The 22570-nt window shown below is 34.0% G+C and overlaps 1 protein-coding gene and 1 non-coding gene across 2 annotated transcripts; both read left to right on the top strand.

Annotated features, from left to right (window-relative positions):
* Positions 1 to 4299: 4299 nt before the first annotated feature.
* On the top strand, positions 4300 to 4457 carry LOC148762377 (U1 spliceosomal RNA). Its single transcript, XR_016026622.1, has one exon. It is a non-coding gene; the product is annotated as a U1 spliceosomal RNA (small nuclear RNA).
* Positions 4458 to 11327: 6870 nt separating this feature from the next.
* LOC18598177 (uncharacterized) lies at positions 11328 to 15454 on the top strand. The gene is made up of 3 exons (XM_007027580.3): positions 11328 to 12540; positions 13204 to 13396; positions 14619 to 15454. Exons 1-3 carry the CDS (start codon positions 11662 to 11664, stop codon positions 15158 to 15160), a joined length of 1614 nt encoding a protein of 537 aa, XP_007027642.3. The 5' UTR covers positions 11328 to 11661; the 3' UTR covers positions 15161 to 15454.
* The last annotated feature ends 7116 nt before the right edge of the window (positions 15455 to 22570 follow it).

The raw sequence follows: 22570 nt of genomic DNA, 5'->3' as shown, positions 1-22570 counted from the left end.
TTCGGGCAATCATTTTAAAGGGTATAAAGCCCTGACTTTGGAAGGAGCAGGGGCTACAACCCCAGCCCTGGATGGCTGCCACCCATATGATAATCAACCGAGCCAAAACCTAACTCCCTCCCACCGCACCGACCCCTTTTACCTCAAGTGCTATTAGACCTCCACCGTCAAACATGTTGATTTCCTGAAATCATAAATGTCCTGATTAAAATCCCAACAGTAAAGCAAGGTTGATGGTTTGGTTTTGAATAAGAAGGCTAGTGACGTGCACTACAGGTCTCATCCAGTCAATAATTAACTAATTCCAAATGAGGATCAATAATTGCCTTATTGTTTACTTCTTTCTCATATTTAATCTCGTAAAAGGTAAGAAGCCTCCATCACATTTCCTTCAAGTACCGGATATGCATGAACCCAAAAAATGATTATTGTACCAAAAGGCACATGTTTATCTTCTTGTTACATTAAAATACCTAATAAGTCGAAAACAAATGAACCTAGCAACGACAAAGTTCTCTAATGTTTTTTTCTTTGTAAGCATGGAGGAACATTCCGAACTTGATCCCAAAACAAAACATGCAACGACATAACTTGTAATTATTGTTCCATAACTCAAATATTGGTCAATCACACTTTGTTGGATCAAAATACATTTTAATTAATAATACGATTAAAAATTTTATCATATCCTTACACAAATGAGGAGAGAATCTATGTACCCATATTCCATATCTAGGTTTGATTTATGTTGGCAATATCCATTTCTATGGAGCACCTCATGACTAGATGAAGAGAACCCTTGGAGACGGAGGGAGAGAGATGTTATTTTTCTTTCCAAATGAAGATTTGGATGTCACCTTCGGACGAGACATATTGGGATGGAATTATAAGACATACTTATGAGTTTGTGTATTTTTTAGAATTCCAAGGTACATATGGACAAGAATTTGATTGGAAACCAAACAACATCACACTGCTATATATACCCAAAAGAATATATATACTGCCTACATACTCTTCATTGTCCTCTGTCAGCCTAGGTCTAGGGTGAATTTGAGCCAAACTGTTCCGTCTTCGGTTGACATACACTCCATCAGAAAAATAATTTTGGAATTTTTTAACGAGTATCCTATGTTACTTCTGTGATGGCCTTACCATTCCTATTTATTTTTCTGGTACTTGTTCAAGATTTTAATGTTTAATGCATAATTCTACAAGAGAAAATTTGTCAGAGAAAAATTTAAGTAAACCAACTCTTTTATCTTATTGAAATGTGACATCTATTATGCAAATACAGTGTTTTGTCATATGAACAATCAACCAGCATGCAATTCTAATACTAGAAGGATGTAAATTGGAGATCAGACTTGACCTTTGCCACCATTCTTTGAGATTTGGTAGGGAAAAGTGTGGTAAAGCTTAAACAATATGTTTGAATTTGAAGAGAAGCAATGTAGAAAAGGAGGAGGGTATTTACTTTGTTATTCTGTAATTCTACTTTCAAACCTTAAAGTAAGTAGTCAATTTATATGTATGAATGATAATCAATTAGAAATGAAGTATACGACTATGCATAGATTTCTTTTTTCTCTTTTTGAGAGAGAAAGGGAGACAACAGACGACGACTATGATTTTGCCACGTAAGAGATAAAAGGAAAGGGGGTTTTATTCCACAAAATAGTTGCAAAAACCATAGAATCCAATGCGGGGAGAGGTGGCAAAGGGGAAAAGCCAAATTGCGGTTTGACTTGAACAGGTTTGGTACGGGGGAGCTAGGGTGGGGTCCTTAACAAGGTACGGACAACAATCCGACCGTCTCTGACACGTGGATGCGGCGGATCCATGACCACGTGTGAAGGTCGACAAGCTGAAAATTGGACGTATTATGTGGATGCACCGAATGACGGTGCATTTATAAGCCACTGTTTACCTTTGTTGTCTTGAGTGAAAAGTTTGGAAAGTTTAAGGGCCCATTTGGATTTGGTAATGTTAATGTTGCTCAGATTGCGTGGTCTCTCGGTTTGTATATGTTTGGAACAAAATTTGTCGAAGCCAACTGGGAAAAAGTTAAAAAGAATACAAATGGGTTTAATTTCGAGCCTTGTTTTATAAATGAGAGAATGAAATTAGGTTTGCAAAGTGGGAAATTCACAAATTCATGGTATTTCTTCATCACCACAATGAATTTCTCCTACACTTGTTCAAACATGATTGATTTTGCTGATGATTATTTTAAAATTTTATTAAATATTTTAAAATCTAAATTTTTATTATTCATCCTCGGGCGTGCAAGTAACTGTTTTCTTTTTCTTTTGGACAAAGGAAGAATGCTATGAATATAACTCTTTTCGTTACTTTTCAACATTATTTGTAACCTTTATTTATATGTATATAAAATTCATACTTTAGGATTACATTTTGTAATGTGAATAAATTGGATGTATTAAAGAAATAATAAAACAAAATTAAACCCAAATATTATAATTCAAAATTAGATTCATTATCCAAATTTCACTTCATCACATATTACTTTTATCAACTAAGTCCAAACGACAATTGTTATACATATACCTTCTTAATATTTGTATTTTTGGTACCATCCATGCATATATATATATATATATATATATATGTATGTATGTATATGATGTTACAAAACATGGATTTTACTTGTCACTGACACAAATACTATATCCAACTGTTGCATTGCCAACTGTTTGAACACATCAGATGTCGGCGAGACAAAGGGTAGTAACGTTAGTGAACCGAACATTTTATGAAACAGTTCTGTTGTGCGGTTGAATTGTATGCAACAGTTACTTTTGCAAGGAAATTTTCGCCTGTTTCAGCTTTTTATCTTTCTTTTGAAACCAGGTTAATGTATGAACAGTACCGACTTTGTTTTAATATGTACTACTAAGCAATGAATTCGATATGTTTGGGTAAATAGTTAAAATATTTAACTTTAAGTTTTAACAGGGTACAATTTACAGGAGCATGTGTGGAAAATGATTGAAACTCGTATTGGATTGATATCCCTATCCGTCTGACCTGAGCCACCGCAGATGGTCAAAAACTATATATAGGCACGTTTTGACAAAGTTTTCATTTTTCCCTTGTTGACCCAATTATCAATCTTTGGCCCTGCCCTGCCTTGCCCTGCTACTGCTCGCCCTAGTCTTATAATTGATGGGCTCCACCTTGAATGCCATGGTCAGGTAAATTTTACTAGCATGCATTTTGGATTTCTTATGATTTTTTACAAGTATGTTTTACGTTCAAAATGGATTCACCGAACCTGTTTCTTTAATGTCCTTTTTTCGAAGACAAACTTTTATTTTATTATAAGATTGAACATATCTATTTACTTTTGAATTTAAAGGTGTGGGACGTGATAGATTAAGGTTTTGTGATGATGATGATGATGAAGGAAGAATAATTGGAATTCTTTTTTAAAGAAATAAGAGACTGAGATAAGCACGAGGATAACCTGTTTTTGGTAGGTTCTCCTAAAATAATAATTTACAGCAAACTGGTTTTGCAATAATTTAATGAAGCCAGTTAGAAGCACTATTGATTGGTTACTGTTTTTAATAATTTATTATTGGATCAACCACTAAGTAACCAAATTGATAACTTCATCCATCACAAAACTTTACAAATGTTTGGATCGCCACGCTACTACCATCCTCACCAACCAACAAAACAAAGTAATAACATTTGTGACTAGTCATCTTTTGGTCTTTCTTCTTATCCCCTGAAACTTACCAATTGGAGTCACAGAACAAGCTGTTAGTTTTGAGAGAGAATTGTTCCATGTTTTTCCAATAAATGATCTGCACATGAAACTATAGAAAATGGAGCCAGGTTAAAACGAAAAACAAAAAAATTTTTCCTACCATAATTCGACATTGTAGAAGTTAAATATACTATACTAGTACTATTTCCTTTTCTTTACCTAACTTCAATAATGGATGTTTACTGTGTATAAGACAAAGCAAAGGACATGTTACATGCAGCTACTAGAGTTTTCTTGGGGGAAGGAAGCCATTGTCCTTTTTTAACTCGTACCTAACAGTTAAAAATCATAGGAATTTTGCCATGGCAAAAGGGTGAAATGAAGTTAAAAGTAAAACAAAAAATGTTTCCCCCAAAATGGAACACTAGACATTAATTGCCAAATTTCTGATGTACCCCATAATTTTATAACCAATTCATCACCAATTTTTTTAGGGGTGTGATCTCTAGTTATTTAACATATTTTCAGCTGTTTAAATAATTAAATTTATAGTAATTAACAAACGTTTGTGAAGGGGTTAATGGGCGATCAAGAAGGCTCATGGCCTAGGTAGATGGCCGCCATTGCACTGAGGAGGTGCATCTGTCTAAGGTCTCCCAAGTGAGAGAGCCTACGTCATAATTTGTGGCAGAGGGGGCCTGCGTACGCGCGGCCCCTACCCATTAAAAAAAAAAAAACAAACGTTTGTTCAAGCTTCATTATCACTTAGGAATTATAATTACTAATCCTCTGCCACTTGACTCTTCTTGACTCTCTTGGATCATCCATCCTTTTAGCAAGATCTGAATAAATCGACAATTATGGTATAATCATAGGAAGACCACTCTATTTTAAGTATCTTTCTATATATCTAGCTTTTAATCAAAGTTATTTAAAATGATCTTCATGGATTAACGTACCTTTATCACTTTCGTGTTTATTGTGAGGTGAAGTCGTGCAAAGTCAATAGTAAAAATATACATAAATAAAACTGAAATTGTAATTGCAATTGTCACTATCATCGTCATGGTTTCCACTTTCCAGCCCCCACACCCCCCCCCCCCCCCCCCCCCCCCAAAAAAAAAAAAAAAAGGAAGAAGAGCAAAAGAATTGTTAACCAAATTAGTTCAATAATAAATAAAGTTAAATTGCCGCCGATGATGAGAGCTTTCGGCACAGAATGTATACCTTAATTTCCCTAATGTTGAAGCATGCTGGGACTGAATTGGTCGCACAATAATTTCCTGTTGTTGGTTTGATACTATCCTCTTCCACTTTACTATATATTAATTAATTAATTAATTAATTAAAAAGATGATGCTTATTTATCAACAAGTAGTCATATAAAAAGACAATGATGTGAATCCATCTAACCGAAGATTCTCAACATAAAGAGCACACTATGCTGATTTAATTATGCCAATTTTGTCGCTAATTATGCATTGTGCATGAATTATTTAACTTGGCTTGTTCCCCGACAAATTGAAGTGATTGCAACTATAATAACATAACAAGACAAAAGACTTGAAGTTAATTATGTGTATTAGAGCAAGGGCAAAGGCATGGACAATGTTTATATGTTCATTGTTTTTTTCAGGCTTTGGTTGTTTGTCTTTTTAAGGATTCTTGAGCCTGCTAATATTTTGCTTCAAGGATGTTGTTTTTTCTGAGTTAATCTGTTTAACTTTTTCCTTTTTGTCCACCTCGTTTTTTTTGTACTAAAAAATCAATGTAAATTGTAAAATTTGTTTTCTTATAGCTAAATGGAGAAATTATCCCACAAACCTTACGTACACCTCCTTGAGGTAAAACTTTCCTGATTATGGCCTATGGGAAATTAGTACGACTTTAGTTTTGTTTTTCTACTTTTTAAGCTGAGATAGAAGAATAAGATTTCCCATGCCATTTGATTAATTTTATAATTGGGGAGGTTTTTGAGGAACCAAAAATCTAAATAATTTTCGTTTGGTTCATGTTTTTTGGCTGTCTGCTAAATGCCAACGTAAACTATTATGATTATTTGTTCAACTAACTCCTCAAATGCAGTGACGAGCTTTGCATATTCTTTGTTTGTTACGAATATAATCAATAAATATTAATCTAGTTCTCATGTAGTAGGTATATATTTAATGCTGTATATTTATTCAGAAATAGAAAAAATTTGTCGATCTAATTTGAGTGAATTATACATGATAATTATTTATTCAAGAATTTTGACAAAATTTTCTTTCAGTATATATGTATAAGTATAATAACTTCAACATTGTGATATCAATTGATATATAAACACCCTTAATTTAAAAATCTTAATGTGCTTGTTAAGTATGCAGTTATCATATAAGCCTTACTCATATCTAATAAGGTTTTAGCCATGGCGGAAGCCAAAATTCGAGTGCCAAATTGTGATAGCTAACAAAGGTGAGTACAAGATTTTGTAATAGCTAGACCTCCAGGAGCAATGGCTAATAATAAATGGACAAACCATACCAAGTTGATAGAGGTTAGGCACAATATATAGGGATAGCCACAAATTAGTGTTAGCATAGAATATATAATATAGCCGTTGCTGACTGTATCCAAAGATACATGTTTACATAGGCTACAGTATTTTAGATTTGAGTTCTATTAGCGGCTAGCATTTATTCATTACTAGGCCTCCATATAGCTAGTCGTAAGCCTTTTTAGTTTATAAATTATTAGTGCATTAATCAATATTATTCACCTTATTCCTTTTCAATTTAAAATCCATGGATGTTTTTTTTTTTTACAATTTTTTTTTTGAGGACTACCCAACTTGTGCTGTCTTTATTAGCTATCCTTCACCCTCGTGTAGAAGTAATACTATTCTTGGTTAAGAACCCGTTTGATATTGTAATTGGAGTAACATTAATTACATTGACTAAATTTAAGCACTAGAATCAGAACCGATTATGAAATGGAATTGTACCATTTCTGATTTTCTATAATTATGAATGTCTTTTTCCTTTCGATAAAAAGAAATGGTAGTTATCATTGAACATCATGTCAGGTGTTCCAAGAAGAAGAAGAGGAAGGCGGGAAAAACAGCACATTCATTCATGCATTGTGACTTGCTATAGGAAAAGGAAATTAAAATACGAAGAAGGTGATGATGGGATTCCTCCCTTTTCTATATCTAGTCTGCTCCATAAACTTTTAGCATCATTATTGAAACATATCCTTCCACACAAATCCCAGCTGTGGACCTCAGCGTCCAAAATTAACATATATTTATGCACGCAATGGAATTTGGACACAACCTTTCCCAAATATATAATAAGACATATACATATTGTTGAACTAAGAACGTAATAATTTCTTCAAAGGATTCAGCTATCATTACAAAAATGTATTACCCACATGCCTAGCAAAAGAAAGGAAAGCCCCACATCTATGATGGGAAAAATTTTTTCTATTACTATCAATCTTTATTTTAGTGAAACACTATGAATGAAAAAGAAAGGAAGAGATTCCATTGCTAACTTATCTTTTAATGATTCAGAAAAGTCAATCAATTTTTATTTTCTCCAAAAGCAAAGGTTTAAATTTTTGAATGGATGCTTTGTTATTTTTTTTTTATTATGCATAGGAAGGCAAAGCTTTATATATAAAGCAAAATGCCAACCGTCCGAGGCAATGGATGTTATACTAGATTAATATTTCTTTTCACTTATGAAATGTTTAGAGCTAGACTTTGAACACATAACTAATTATTGCTCCATGTATAAGAAATCTGAGTCTGTTATGCTTACAAGTTAGCAAGGGATGAGATATATATAGCTATATATGTTATATTTTAATTTTGTTGGTTAAAACCGTTTTTTTTGGAAGATTGTTGGTTAAAACCTTAAAGGTGATAGATTAGGGTATTTGTAAACATTTTGCATGCCTCAAACCAAACACTGATAGCCTATTGATTATGTGATTAGTGTGCTCCATTGGAGGGATAGTTAAAGTTTAATGTTGATGATGCGTCCTTTAGTAGTTCGGGGTATGGTGAAATTGGTGGTTTGCGTCGTGATAGGAGTGGTGTTATTAAAACTAAGTTCTCCAAATCAATTGGAGTGAGTGATTCGAATGTAGCTGAATTCTTAGCCATTCATGAAGCTTTATTAATATTTTTCAATCATTGGAATAATTATGCAATCCTTTGGTCTAATAATCATGAAGATGCCCCATGGAGGTATAGACAGCTGATCAATTGCTATGGAAAAATTGCAAGGAAGGATTTAAGCGCTGAAAGATTATGCATATATGGCGTCAAGGAAATACGGAAGTTGATGGTCTTGCTAAGGCTGGAATTTTGAGAGATGTTGATTTAATTGAAATTTGTTAAGGTTAACGGCTGTTTAGGGTTAAGGTGGTGTCCTATTTGAATGATCTAATTCGATATTTTAGAAGGAATATTTGAGTTGTACTGGAGATTAGATTGTAACTGGATAGAATCTGTGAAAGTATATGAATGGAACTCTTTGAAATTTGAAATATGATTTTCTAGAGTCCTATTTGAAGTGCAAAGTTTGAGCTGGCTCATATTTGTTGCGATAAAGTCACAGTATGGATATAGCAGAGCTGCGTGTGAATGTGAGGTGCGGGGTTGGGTAATTGCTTTGGGTCTTTTCTCGAACACAATTGGTGCTAATGTTTGGATATATGTTTTGAATGAGTATTTGAAATGTAATATTCAAGTGTTAGTTTTGTGTCTTGGATATCTACAAATCTGAGCTGTAAGGGTTCTGGGGTTCTTTTATTTTTTTTATTATTGCAAACATAAAACTCCATAGTTTTCTCTATGGCACCAAGCAATACATTTCGTAACTTTTTTAAAAAAAATATTCAAAACATTACAAAAACGATATCTATTTACTACTATTTGTTTTGTTTTGTGGTCAAAAGATAAATATATGTATTGATGTGGCAGTGGGGTGAGAGCAGTGATATGGTACTCTATGTGTAACCCACAAAAGATATAATCATAAAAGCAGAAGGGGAGCAATTATATCAAAAAGTGAAATGATAAAAGTAATACTAATTAATGGTACATATTACTACAAATTTTAACTGTTGGAGGGAGGTAGGGGTACGTGAATCAGGCAGGCACGCAGGCAGGCAGGCAGGCAGGGGCTGTCAAACATTCATTCTTTTTCAAAAGTTCAATTTCATTTCATCACAGCTACAAAAAGTAACCACAAAAACCTGCAACAACAAAAATGGAGTGGGTCACGCCTCACTCTTATCGAAAGCACTCTCTTCTTTTATCAGTGCCCATTTTTGTACCTATAAAGAAAAACCAAAATCCACTTTCAAACCCATTTTTCTTTTTTAAATTAAAGTTGATTTGTGAAATGGACCCTTCACGTTACTGAATAAAAGGGTATGCTGTACGAATACGATTACAGCCAAATGACTCTTAACTAGTACCTGCTGCTTTTATCTCAGCAGTCAAATAACAAAAATAAATGAATAAATAGATAAAAGAGGAAAAGCCCGCTTGTTTTTTATATGTACTATAAGACAAAAAATTTGGAATTAATGAATTCTCCAATTTAGGTCATATTCAACTTAAATGTATCATATTTTTCATAAACTGTGCATTTGGTGTTAATCATAAGAAGAGGTTTTGTAGTTGTGTTTTTATTCTGGTGTTGGAATTCTCTTATTCCACATCCATGAATAAAGAAATACTCATAATTTTTTTTTAAAAAAAAGAATTATTTTCAATTTTTATCTGTGGTAAAAAACCAGTTGTAACTATTGGTTAATATTTATCAAACAAAACACAGAAAAAAGAAAGTAAATATTTTATATGTTGGGCAGTAAAAAACAAAAAGAAAGAGTAAAAAGCCAGGATTATGATCAAGGGAGTGGAGAGGAGCGTCAAAGATCGAGTCAAGATCCGGCTCTGTAACTTAGTTACAGTTGGCACGCGCGGTCTTCTCTTTTTTGTCGTTTTCTTCCAGCTTCGGCTCTCGAGAATATCTCTTGCCTTTGTCATTGGGTTTTTCCATATCGTGAGACACTCGAGTCCCTACGACATTTTGAGATCGTCAACGCTTCTTGGTTCGATTAAGAAAGCCCCAAGGTATGGAACCGGAGCAAGCACTGGGCTGGTATCTAAGCTGGACATCTGTCAAGAAGGAAGTTGTCCGCCACGTGGAAGATACTGAAAGGTAAAGTATTTTGAATGAGTTCGTTATTGGTTTTTCACTAATGAGTTTTTAAGGAACAGTTGGGTGAGTAGGTTGAGTTTTAAGGTAGTTTAAGTCATTTCATTATGATTACACTTTTTGGGTGTAGTGGATTAGGTTGGGAAAAGAGGGAAAGGACCATAACCTAAGTTGTACCATTTAAGCCACTTCTACTGTGTGCTAAATTATGTGAAAAGTACGCCCGCGTTTAGCTGTAAAGGTTTAAAAAGTTTTTTGGCTTGGTTTGTCCTAAGACAAAATTTAATGATGATTAAGTGTTAATGACTCAACCTATAATCATGTGGTAAACTCATGATTCTAAACATTGATCCCTTCTCTATGTTTTTTGGCATTGTCTTGTAATGAGATGTAAAAGATGGTCATAGTTTCAGCACGATTTAGGGCCTGGTCAAAAACCATATTCTAATGATGAATATTGGGCTTAGTTGTCATTCTCCTAACTTAGTTATTCAAAGATGCTTTCAGAGAAGGTATTGAAAACTTACCTTTGCATTTCAAGGAATTGAAAAGTAGTGAGTTCTTAGTTGACTGCTGGGATCAGTTGGATATATAAATACTTCTAAACATATAGCTCTTAATTAGCATCTTAGGGTAATCTCAAGTGTCTTAATTGGGTACATCATAAAGCATATTACTGACTATTAGTCTTTGAATAAATATGTGGGTCAATAGTTGCGTAGATTGACTAAGAAATCATCACATCCTCATGGGAAATTAAAAAAGTTTGAAATATATAATGACTTAATAAATAGTTTAAAACAGCAAGTATTAGCATTTGCCTCGTACCATGCTCTCTTAGTTTTCAAAAAAATGACAAAGTGAGTGCAATTTGGATTAAAAAATGGGGAAATTAAGCATAGCAACAACAAAACAAAGGGAACCCCAATTAATGGCCACGGTGAAAACGAGCCAACCACGGCCATGTCTGGTTCTCAAAATCTCGGGAAAGATGTGAAGGACGTGGAAAGATCCTTTTGGTTCTAGCCAGCCAAGCAGCGCAGTTCTCGCAAATCCTGTGACCACCCGTCCCCTCCTCCCCCTGTTTCTTTTTTCAGTCATATATATATATATATTAACACAGTAATTGTTTATTACAGAGAAACACAATTTTTTTTTTTACACTGCCACCAATGGTCACTGTTTTTTGTAGTCTCTTAAGACAAAACAAAGCCCAATTTTACTTACTTTTTATCTCTTTCTCTCTCTTCAAACATGTCGACACTGGAGAGAGATGTAGGGAGACACCAGATCCTCTCCCATATAACTTAAAGTACTGCCTTAAAAACACCTACAATTTGCAGCCATTTCCTTTTTTTTTTGGTTGTTTTGGTGTAAATCCTTGTATTATTTTATAATTATTTCTTTATCACTCTCTTGCCTCGATATTATAAACCCTCCAGATTTGAATCAGGAAGTCTCCTCATTCCTTCCCTTTCTTTATTTTTTTTCTTTAACTAGCTATATTTGTAGCCAACTTGTTCTCCTTCAAAACCTTCCCTTTTGCTTTTGCACTACATTTTCTGGTTAAAAGTTGAAACCTCTTCAACTCTTTCATGGTGCTGAAATCCATAGCTTGTTGATATTGTTCTTTCTCATATTACTATAAGTTCTTCTTTTGTTCAAGAGAAAGGAAAATCAGATTGCCTTTTTTGTTTGATGATGGCTCAAAAGCATTTGCATGAGTTACTTCAAGAGGATCAAGAACCATTTCTTCTCAAGAACTACATTGCTGACAGGCGATGTCAACTCAAGAATCCTTCACCAAAAACTCATCTTCAAATCAAGAAACGAAAGCCCATCTCTCAAAACTCAAACTTTCCTTCAAATTTCTGCAAAAATGCTTGCTTTTTCTCCTTCCAGGACTCACCAGACCCGAGAAAGTCTCCATTGCTTGAATTTCCATCCCCAGCTAAAAGCCCTTGCAAGAGCCCCAATGCCATCTTTCTTCACATCCCAGCAAGAACAGCAGCTCTGCTGCTTGAAGCTGCTCTCAGGATTCAAAAGCAATCTTCATCAAAAACCAAACCCCAGAGCAAAAACAATGGCCGTAGTTTTAGCTTATTTGGTTCCATTCTAAAGAGGCTAACTCACCGTAACAGAAACCGAAAGAATGAAATAGCTAATGATGGAGCTAAAGTTTCAGTCAAAGACATTTTAAGGTGGGATTCAACTGTGGGGAAAAGCAATCAAAACCAAAAGAAAATGTCTTCAGCAATGGAAGAGAAAAGTGGTTGTGAAATGGGGTTTTCTTCTTCTTATAATGGTAGGCCAAGCAGTGCTGTTTGGTCAGAAAGTAATGAAGAAAAATCCTTGGATAGGGATTTAGATACTTCCAGTAGTTGTAGTCAATCCGAGGATTTTGAAGAGATTTTCATGTCCAAAGATGTTTTAGAAAATAACGCAGCTTGTGCTTCTTGTGATAAGCACTTTTGTGAAAGCCCTTTTCACTTTGTGCTTCAAAGAAGCTCTTCTTTTGGTCACCGGACACCCCTCTTCTCTTCCCCGGCAACATCCCCCAGTCGCGACCAAAAACAGGTTAGTACATTTAATTGGGAAGATTATAAATTAAATAAATTTAGTAATCAATTGGTGGTTATTCAACACTGCAACTCTGGTCTGTTTAAAGCTTCTTCACTTTGGGAGTGTATTTAAGTAAACTCGTGACTCAGATGACTGAGTTCTCTGACATGCTTGAACTGTCGGCAATGTAATCACTTTGCTGCAAATTTTTGCCGGATATTTGATCTTAATTGACAAATATGCCCTGTTAGTCTTGGCTTCTTTTTGTTGGAAGGTTTCGGTTGGTTTGACTGGCTTTGAGGGTTATATATGTCATTTAGCCATTTTATCATGAACATTTACTTGCATGTTTGATAAGCATATACTTTGGCTCATGCGTCTGCCATGCAAATCTTATTTTTATTAAGAGTCTGTCCAGTAAATAATTTCCCAAAAGGGCCAAATCCATTTTTGTTTTTTCTGTGGGATCCCATCACCAAAATCAGACAACTGTTTCTAAATTACTAAATTCAGCTGCATGTTTCTTTTTTTTTTTTCCTAAAAATTTTGGTAAGGGAAGTCAACAATCCAATCAGTTATCAATTAAAATTATTGGAATTTTAACTAATACCATATTGCAAAATGTTATCTGAAGGATAACATGTCTTAATCTAAGGTGGTTGTATGGAATTGTAACAGGACAAGGAAAAGTATGAAGTAGAGAGCTTAAAAAAATTGCAAGTAAAAGAAGAGGAGGAAGAAAAAGAACAATGCAGTCCTGTTTCTGTGTTGGACCCTCCATTCGAGGACGATGACGATAGACACGTGGATGATGATGATGATGATGAGAATGATGGTTTCGATCTTGAATGCAGCTATGCAATTGTACAAAGTACGTTTTTTAAATCACTTCAATTAATTTTGGTACCATTCCTTCTGTTTGTGAGGTCTTTATCAGTAACTTAGCAGTAATTCCATGTTCATGCATTTGCTCAAACTTGTTTGCCGAGGCATAATTTAATTTGATAGCTAAATATAAACATCTTATTAAAAAAGAGACTTCAAGTCTAAATCTTTTGATCTCTAATATGTAAAAAGTTGTTGAGTAAATATGTGGGGTGAGTTAAGATTTTGGGCAAATCGGTACAGCTTTTGGTGATGCTATATAATGTGGGATCCATAAAAAATTTTGTTGCCAGTTTAGATTTTAGTTTGTACATCAAGTTGGGCTAAAGTGACCTGTTGGATGAAGCAGACACCAACGTTTGTCATAACTTCATGTGTGACCCACATTTCAAAGTTAGGAGATCTGTCTTAATTGTGCTTGTACTCTTTTGCTCTTCAGTCTGTTGGACCATGTAATCATCTACTTAGGTTTTCTTGAGCTTTCAAGGTTTATTTTGGAAACTTCAGGCCTTTGATCAAGCCATTTGTTTCTTCTGTTGGACAAGTTAATTTTAAGCTGATTGCCTCACTAATGTTTTTTACCCTTGAGAGCAAGGAGCTGAAATGATTGAGGCAGAAGGCATTTAAACCATCTCTTGTACAACTAGGAGGAAGTATTCCATATACTTCAGTCTCTAGGACTTTCAAACTTAAAGGCTTGGGGCAGGCTGAATTGAATTCAGATTCGACTATAAGCCTAAAACCAGAAGAGTTTGGTTACTCCTTGTCACTGTCATAACTTTGCTTGTGCCCTGCTCTTTAATGGTGGATGGCCTAGCTTTATTGTCATAGTTCACTTGGATTTACGAATATGGCAATTCCTCCCCATCTATTCCTCTCTGGATTTATCATTTTTGTTTTTAAAAATATTGTCAGCACTCTTCAATCTGTGGAACCCATTGAATTTAAAATCTTCTCCTTGATTAAACATCTAAACCATTAATAACTGTTGATTACCTTTATAGCGGGGATTTTAAATTCGCTTGAACTTTTCCTCTCACAACTGTTATTTCAAATATATGGAAAAACTAATAGTGTATATAAATAAAAACCATTTGCATGTATTTGAAGCTTATCTTAATTATAATGTAAAAGGCATTGGTAGTAGTAGTAGGTGCTGTTTGCCAGAATACTGATGTCCTTTTTGGTTTTCCTTGTTTTATCACCAGAAGCAAAGCAGCAGCTACTGCATAAACTTCGTAGATTTGAGAAACTGGCCGAATTGGATCCAATTGAACTAGAGAAAAGAATGTTAGAACAAGAGCAAGATGATGATAATGATGACAATGGTATTTGTGACCTAGAGGAAGAAGAGGAAATTGAGCACGAGTCAGCTTCATCAGATAGTGAAATGAATGTCGATGCCTTCGTCCAAGAAGTGCTTAAATCAAGCTTCCATAGTCTAAGACATTCCCCAGAAGGCATGAAAAGGCTAGTATCAGATCTGGTTGCTGAGGAGGAGACAGAGCAAAACTGCTACATCGACAGAGAAGTGGTAGTTAGAATGGTTTGTAAAAGGTTGGAGTCATGGAAGGAGGTGGAATCAAACACCATTGACATGATGGTGGAACAAGATTTCAGAAGGGAACTTGATGGGTGGAAAAATAGTCAAGGGCAGATTAGAGAGACAGCATTGGAAGTTGAATATGCTATCTTCGGATTACTGATGGAAGAATTGTCAAAAGAACTAGTTGGTTTAACTGGGGCTTGATGGGGAAAAATTTTGAAAGCTAAGATGATGTTAAAAATGAATTTTGGTTCCACTTTCTTTCATTTTTTTTTTTTGAATCCACATTAATTAGATGAGTACAGTCTGATTTGCTCTGAAGTGATAGGCTAATTAGAAAGATGTATCCAGAAAGCAGGAAGGATCTGGGTTAGAATAGCAGGGTATTATGTATATGCAATCATGTATTTAGTGGGTGTAATGGTGTATGGATCCTGGCTTTAATGAGATATGTACAATTCCTAGCTCTTTATATGTTTATTAACATATTTTTCTACATCAACAATTCTCTTCCCATTGTTTCATCTTTATACTAGCAAGAGCAGATTTCAGATTTCAGAATTACCCTAACTTAAATAGGAGGTGACTCTTAATGAGCAGAACACATCTGCCTGCTGACTTGGCTGGAACTCTATGGTTATAATTTCTCCTGCTTGTTACAGTATATAACAGAATCCTCTCAGCAATTAATGATCAGGGTTTGATCAATCATTCAGGGTAGGCAAAGCTCTTGGCTGCCTTGTGCTGAAATCAATAGCAACATTGAAGAAAGGAATATGGCTGGGGGGCCTTCTTAAGCAAGGTATAATTGACAACCAGGAATTCTTTATTGATCTCTTTTCTTCTTTTAATTCATTTCCAAATTAATTGTCAAAAAAGAAAACACTATTCTTCACACATCTTCAATCTTGGTCATTAAAGGATTTGTTTCTTTCTGATATAAACGACAACACAAGGGACACTGTTAAAAGTCACATTGTTGTGCTGGTAATAGCAAGCAATTTTTGCCACTGATTGGACAATCCATCTGAACACAGCGTTATATGACTATATTTTAGCTATTCTGAAGAATAAATTTTCCTTTTATTTGTAATTTTGCACCTTCCAATCTTCCTTGTTTGACTATCTTTTGAAGTGGAGCTGATAAGGTAGAAAAAAGGATACCGGCAACATTAACCAAAAGCCATTGCTTTTAGAAGAAGAATATTCAGTGGTTCTTACCTACTTTTCACTTTCTTAAATTTAGGCCCAAGGGGGAATGGCCCCTACAAAAGGAAGAGTGGAACATGGAGCTATGGGAAATTCTATCAGGATGATCCTGCATTTACCTTTCCGGTGTTTCAGCTTGTAAAACATTACATCTTATTATCAAGTATTATTTTTGCAATTGATGGTGATTTTACTTTCATCTTATTGTTTCTTGTTACTCTATTTTCTTTTATAGTACTTCCTTCCAAAAAGGAGATTCTATAGCACCAATATCTGTATATTACGAGTTAACAGTTGAAGTAATGTTGGTGACATGGAAGCTTATTTAAATATTAAACATATAACATCTATGAAAATATATATTAGGAAAATAAAATCATCTATGAATTATAAAATATATGAATATGAGTAACTATTTGGTACTAAATATTCGTATCATGATCAAACTACATTATGAAATTGATATAAAACTGATTCCAATTCAGCTTTTGGAGGTTCAACAAGCCTATTATTCTATACATAGTTATTTGCGTTTTTAAATCTCACGATTACATGTCCTTTCAATATTGTATCAATTTATTAATTTGTTAAACTAAATCCCAATGAGATATATGAAAACTCTTTAACCCTGCTTATAAATAAAATAAAAGGGCAGAGAGGGGGAAAATGCATTTGTCAATCAGTAGTCACATATGTTTTGGAAAGGAAGAAGACAGATAAATAATTTCGGATAATAATCCAAAACATTGGCAAAGAAGCTTCAACTAAAACGAATAATAAGAAATCATAATTCATAATTCACAACAGCAATGGTTATCACTTCATGGTCAATCTGATCACTTCTCCAGCCAAAGGTGGCACTCTCTGAGTGAAGGCCCTCCCCAACATTTCATATGGTCATGTCTTGGCTCAATTGCAACCTAAATTTCTTGATTGAGATGCGTCTAGTCTTATCTTGCTTCTACCAGGACTGCCAAAAAAAGGCATGACTTTGAGTGCCTCGACATGCAAACCTAGGCCTAATCTTGTAGCCTGACCCATTGCTGAGAAATGCATCAAAAGCAGCTTGTTTTGGGCTTCAAGATAGTTAGAGCCAGCCACTTTATGGGCCCTATCAGAGAGAAATAAAAGCTTGATCTTGTTCTTACATTCCATGGGTCCACTTGAAGTTGAACATTTAACAGTATCTTAATGTTTGTCATGCACCTAAATTTTCAAGATAACCTAATATTTATATCGTACCGATTAACATGCCCTATGTTACAAAATATATTTAATGGTTGAATTCTTATATTTTCAAAAAATAGCTATGTATTTTTAATTAATTTAAAATTTTATGTGCATGCTATATGTAGCATGAAAAAAAGCTAACAATCGTGTAAATGGATCACTTCTCTTTTTTGATATATAAAGTTTTTGAATTACATAATAAGAGGTCATTTTTTCTACATAATATACATTAACTTGTTCATCTTAAGACTCGAACATGAAATTTTGAAGAAGGAATAGTGAGTTTTAATTGTTATGATGTTCCTTTGTACATTTATCAAGTTTTATTTATAACTTTTGTTAAATTATAATTTATATAACATATAAGTTAGAATATTAAATTTTGTTTTGATTCACCAAAATAAATATATTTATTCATTATATTTTTTAATTGTCATTTTAAACATTTTTATTATAAATATTAATAAGATTTATCTAACTTATAAGTAAAAATTCTAATTGCATGGATGATTTTCATTAAAAATATTTCTTTCGTTATAAAAGTTAGTAAAATTTATTCAATTTATAAATAAGAATTGTAATTGTATTGAATGACTTTCATCAAAAAGTATTTTTCTTAATTTTAATAATATTGAATAAAATTTCAATTATTCGAACGAACTTCTCCGATAAAAAAGTTATTAATACTTCACACTTTATCTTTTAAAAATATTTATATTTACATATAATTATTATTTTAAAAAGAAAAAAAACAACTATTCATATGCAATACATGTAATAACAAATACTAACATTTATATAAATAGTGAAAATTATGAGTACGAAGAAATTGGTGCAAAGGGCCTTAGTTTTTGTATTTTTGACCTTGCCAAGTCTTGGGGTAAAAGTGGATGACGTGGCTAAGTTGATTATGAATACATGATGATTCGAACTGCCCTTGTGGAAAATTGAAAAATGAAATGGTCGTCGCTCTTTGTCAATTTGTCATCACTGATCCCACTAAACAGCAATGGGTTGAATGTAGTCCACAAGAATAGTCTTTTAGGAGGATAACGTTTGTCAACAAAAACACGATTAAATTTCATAATTTCCTATTCCAAATGACAACCAAATTCAAAAGTAAGACAAATCAAATTTGCTTTCAATTCCTTTCAAAATTTTACATCATACGACTGATCAAATATTAAATTATGAATAACAGGTAAATTTTGGGTGATATTTTGATTAAATTTAGACCTTAATACTTTTTCTTCAACTAAAAAAGTATTGCCAAATTATTTTGAGCTCGTTGCTAATGCTATAAATTAAAGAGAGGGTGTGCGTCATAAAATGTTAGCATAATATTTAAAAAGCTTCTCGAATTATTTAAAAAAATTTAAATAAGTTTTTATTTTTTATTATATTTAATCAGACTCTTATATTATGTGGTTTTGACATGACAAGTTAATATGTCATAATAAATGATGACGTTATATGTTAATATAGTATAATAATGTGATCATGTGATATTTTGCACACTCTATGTTAACACAATGTGGATAAAAAATGACAATTAGTTAACAATTAGTTATAAAGACTTTATTTGATCCAAAATAAAGATATAGGGCTTAATTGAATGTAATAGAAGAATAAAATTTATTTAAATTTTATTAAATAATTAAAAACTTTTTCAAACATTATGCCTAAAATGTTTTTATGAGTGCACATTTCTTATTATTTTCCTAATAAAAAGTAAAAAGGTGTGAAAGGAAGGCAGATATAATTTTTACATATTCCATATGTTCCTTTTGCGGTTTTGCCAATATAACAATTTATTCTTTCTAGCTCCTGATTGCATAGAAAATAGATACATAGTTGTAATATATTTTTTGATTGACCAAAATAACAAATAGTTTAATCTTGTCGTTATACTCCAACTTATTCTTATTTTCTGTCCAAAACTTGCATATAGTGAACATAGTCCACGCATGATTTGATTGTTGAACTTACAATTTGTTGTAAATTGTTTGTAGAATGGGTTTGAATGCTACAATAGGTTAAGAATCCATCTTCCATGTTCATCATACGCACGAAAAATCATTTCCTTAGAAAAAACAAATACAGCTTCATTCAATGAATTTGTGGAAAAAGAAAAATCGCTTTGAACAGTATCAATATTGTGTCTAGTCATTCCAAAAGGGCAATTGTTTGGCATTGGTTAAGGGGTGTTAAACAGTCATTTAAAAAGTGGCAGCAAGAGACCATTGGTGATGTTGGGGATAGAATCCGTAGCTTGAAAATTGCAATTCAACGCTTAGTTGATGAGATGCAATAGCAGGGACATGACGCGAAAAAATTTAAACACCTAAATATGCTCACGGGAGACCAATGGAAGGTCTATAGAATGGAGGAGCGCTCTTGACAACAAAAGGCCCGCATAAAATGGTTTTTTGATGGTGACTGAAACACTCGCTACTTTCCAACATTGCTTCAACAAGAGGGAGAATTAATCGAATCAATAAAATTCTTTGTCATGGTCAAAAGTTGGTTGATTCGAATGCTATCAAAGAGGAGGTTGCTCAACACTTTGAGAGGCTTTATGATCGGAAACCTGTGCCTAAACTTAGAGAGCTAAATTGTGGCCTCATGAAACTCAAACCACAGTCGGCTAGGCTCTTTGAGGAAAGGTTAACTGTTGATGAAGTTTGGAGTGCTATTGACAATTGTGACGGGGACAAGGGCTCAGGTCCACAAAGTTTCACATTCCACTTCATTAAGAGCCAATGGGAAGTTATAAAGGTTGATGTTATGAGATTGGTCAACGACTTTTTTGAAAATGGAATCATTGAGAGAGAACTTAATGCCTCTTTCATCACCTTGGTCTCTAAAAAAGAGAACCCCATTGACTTTAATGACTATCAGCCTATTAGCCTCGTTGGTAGCCTTTATAAAATTATTGCGAAGATTCAAACCAGAAGATTGAGGATTGTCATTGACAAAGTGTTTGGTATTAATTAGTTTGCATTTATCCATGGTCGACAACTTCTGGACTGTGTTTTCATCACAAATGAAATGATGGATATCATGAAAAAGAATATGAAGGAAGGGCTTATCTTCAAAGTTGACTTTGAGAAAGTTTTTGATAGTGTTGCTTGGGATTTTCCTGACTATGTTATGACTATCATGGGGTTTGGTAGAAAATGGTGACAGTGGATACAGGCATGCATCACCACTACCTCTATCTTTATTCTTGCTAACCTCTCTATCACAAAAGAGGTTAAGATGGGTAGAGGACTTCGACAAGGCTGCCTTTTTTTCCCCTTGCTCTTTAATTTAGTACTTGAGGTTATCAGCTCTATGATGTATAAGGCAACAGATAGAAGCTGGTGAAGGGTGTTGCGATGGGCCGTTTTGGGGTACAAGTCTCCCATATCCAATATGCTGACGATACGATAATTTATTCGAACCCTAACTTTTGTTCTCTTGTCAATATTAAACGCATTTTAAGGTGCTTCTAAACAATCTCTAGGTTAAAAATAAACTTCTAGAAAAGTTAGCTTTATAGTGTTGGCATTAACCAAAATATTGTAGAAGCATGGGCTGATCAAATCAGCTATAAAGCTGGCAAACTCCCTTCTACCTGCCTAGGACTCCCCTTGGGTGCTAGATAGAACTCTATAAGCATGTGGCAACTTATTATACAACGATTTGAAAGCAAACTAGCCCCATGAAAAGCCAAGACTTTTTTTATGGGGGGTCGGGTTACTCTTTTAAAATTTGTCCTAAATAGTATTTCGATGTTCTACATGTTACTTTTTCAAATGCTAGCTACTGTATGGAGCTCAATTAACAAAATACAGTGAAGATTTTTGTGGGGTGGGCCTAACCTTGTTCATAGGCTTCACCTGTTAAACTTTGTAAGTATTTATGAATTCCAGATAATAAAGAAGAAGAAGCAGAGAAAGGAGAATAAAAGTTTTAAACAGAGTAGTGAAAGTTTGTTCTAGAATACTTCACACTGCTTAGTACATTTTCAGTATTTATATGAGAAATTTTGAATTCAAAAACTGCCTAGATCTTAAAATGTAGCAATGGCTTTCAAGCAAAATGAATCAAGCCTGAACTCAGCTCACATTCACCGTGAAAACTAGTGCCAAGCAATCAGAACAATAAACTAAAACAAACTTGGCTTAAAGCCTTACAAGAAGTACAAAACGACACCGTAATAGTAAAATATAAAAGAAAACTAAGTGAAACAACAGACTCCTGCACCGTTTCATTAACAAACAAATTTGTCAAACAAAACGACTCCTGCTTGCTGCGTTTTGACTCCAACGACTACTTCAATTTGTCGTTGGAGCCTGCCATCTGATTCTTTCTTCTTCTGCAGCTCACAGCTTTTCATTAACCAAATAAAGATCACCTTTCTAACACACCTCCTTGATCTTTAGTTTGGTAAACACCTAAACAAGATCTTAAAAACTCAAACCTCTCACGATTAAGCCCCTTGTTAAAAATATCAGCAAGTTGATCTTCAGTTGAGTAGTATTTCAATTCAACTTCATTGTTCTTCATAGCATCCCTTAAAGCATGAAATTTGACTCGAATGTGTTTGGTCCTGCCATGATGCACTGGATTCTTTGCAATAGTAATGGTAGATTGATTATCAACATTAAAGAGAATTCTCTTATTCAGAACCACTCCCAAATTTGACAAAACTTTCCTCAACCACTGAGCTTGATTTGCTACTGCTGCAGTGGCTATGTACTCTACCTCAGCAGAAGATTGAGCTACAATTTCTTACTTTTTAGAATTCCATGAGAACACCGCACTACCAAGAGAAAAACAATAACCACTTGTGCTCTTTGAATCATCCACAGATCCAGCCCAATCACTGTCACTATGCCCAAGAACTTTAAAGCTTTCATCTTTCAAGTATCTTAGACCAAAATGAATTGTCCCTTTCACATATCTAATAACTCTCTTGACTGCCTTAAAATGATTCTGTGATGGAGATTGCATGAACCTTGAAAGAAGACAGGTAACATACATAATATCTAGTCTAGTAGCAGCTAAGTATAATAATGAACCTATCATACTTCTATACAGCAGACCATTTGCATCACCATAACCATCATTCTTACAGAATTTAGCACCAATAGTAAGTGGAGTAGGGACAGACTTACAATCACTCAT

The sequence above is a fragment of the Theobroma cacao genome, chromosome 5 (genome assembly GCF_053813885.1).
Source record: "Theobroma cacao isolate CCN51 chromosome 5, ASM5381388v1, whole genome shotgun sequence".
Classification (NCBI taxonomy): Eukaryota; Viridiplantae; Streptophyta; class Magnoliopsida; order Malvales; family Malvaceae; genus Theobroma; species Theobroma cacao.
The sequence above is the reverse complement of the archived record's forward strand: the minus strand, read 5'-3'. Positions and strand labels throughout refer to the sequence as shown.

Excerpts from the sequence above, each read along its gene's own strand:
- LOC18598177 (XM_007027580.3), top strand. The coding sequence starts at position 11,662 with ATGATGGCTCAAAAGCATTTGCATGAGTTACTTCAAGAGGATCAAGAA. Across the intron at positions 12,541-13,203 it reads CCAGTCGCGACCAAAAACAG|GACAAGGAAAAGTATGAAGT; the intron begins GTTAGTACATTT and ends GAATTGTAACAG. Across the intron at positions 13,397-14,618 it reads CAGCTATGCAATTGTACAAA|AAGCAAAGCAGCAGCTACTG; the intron begins GTACGTTTTTTA and ends TTTTATCACCAG.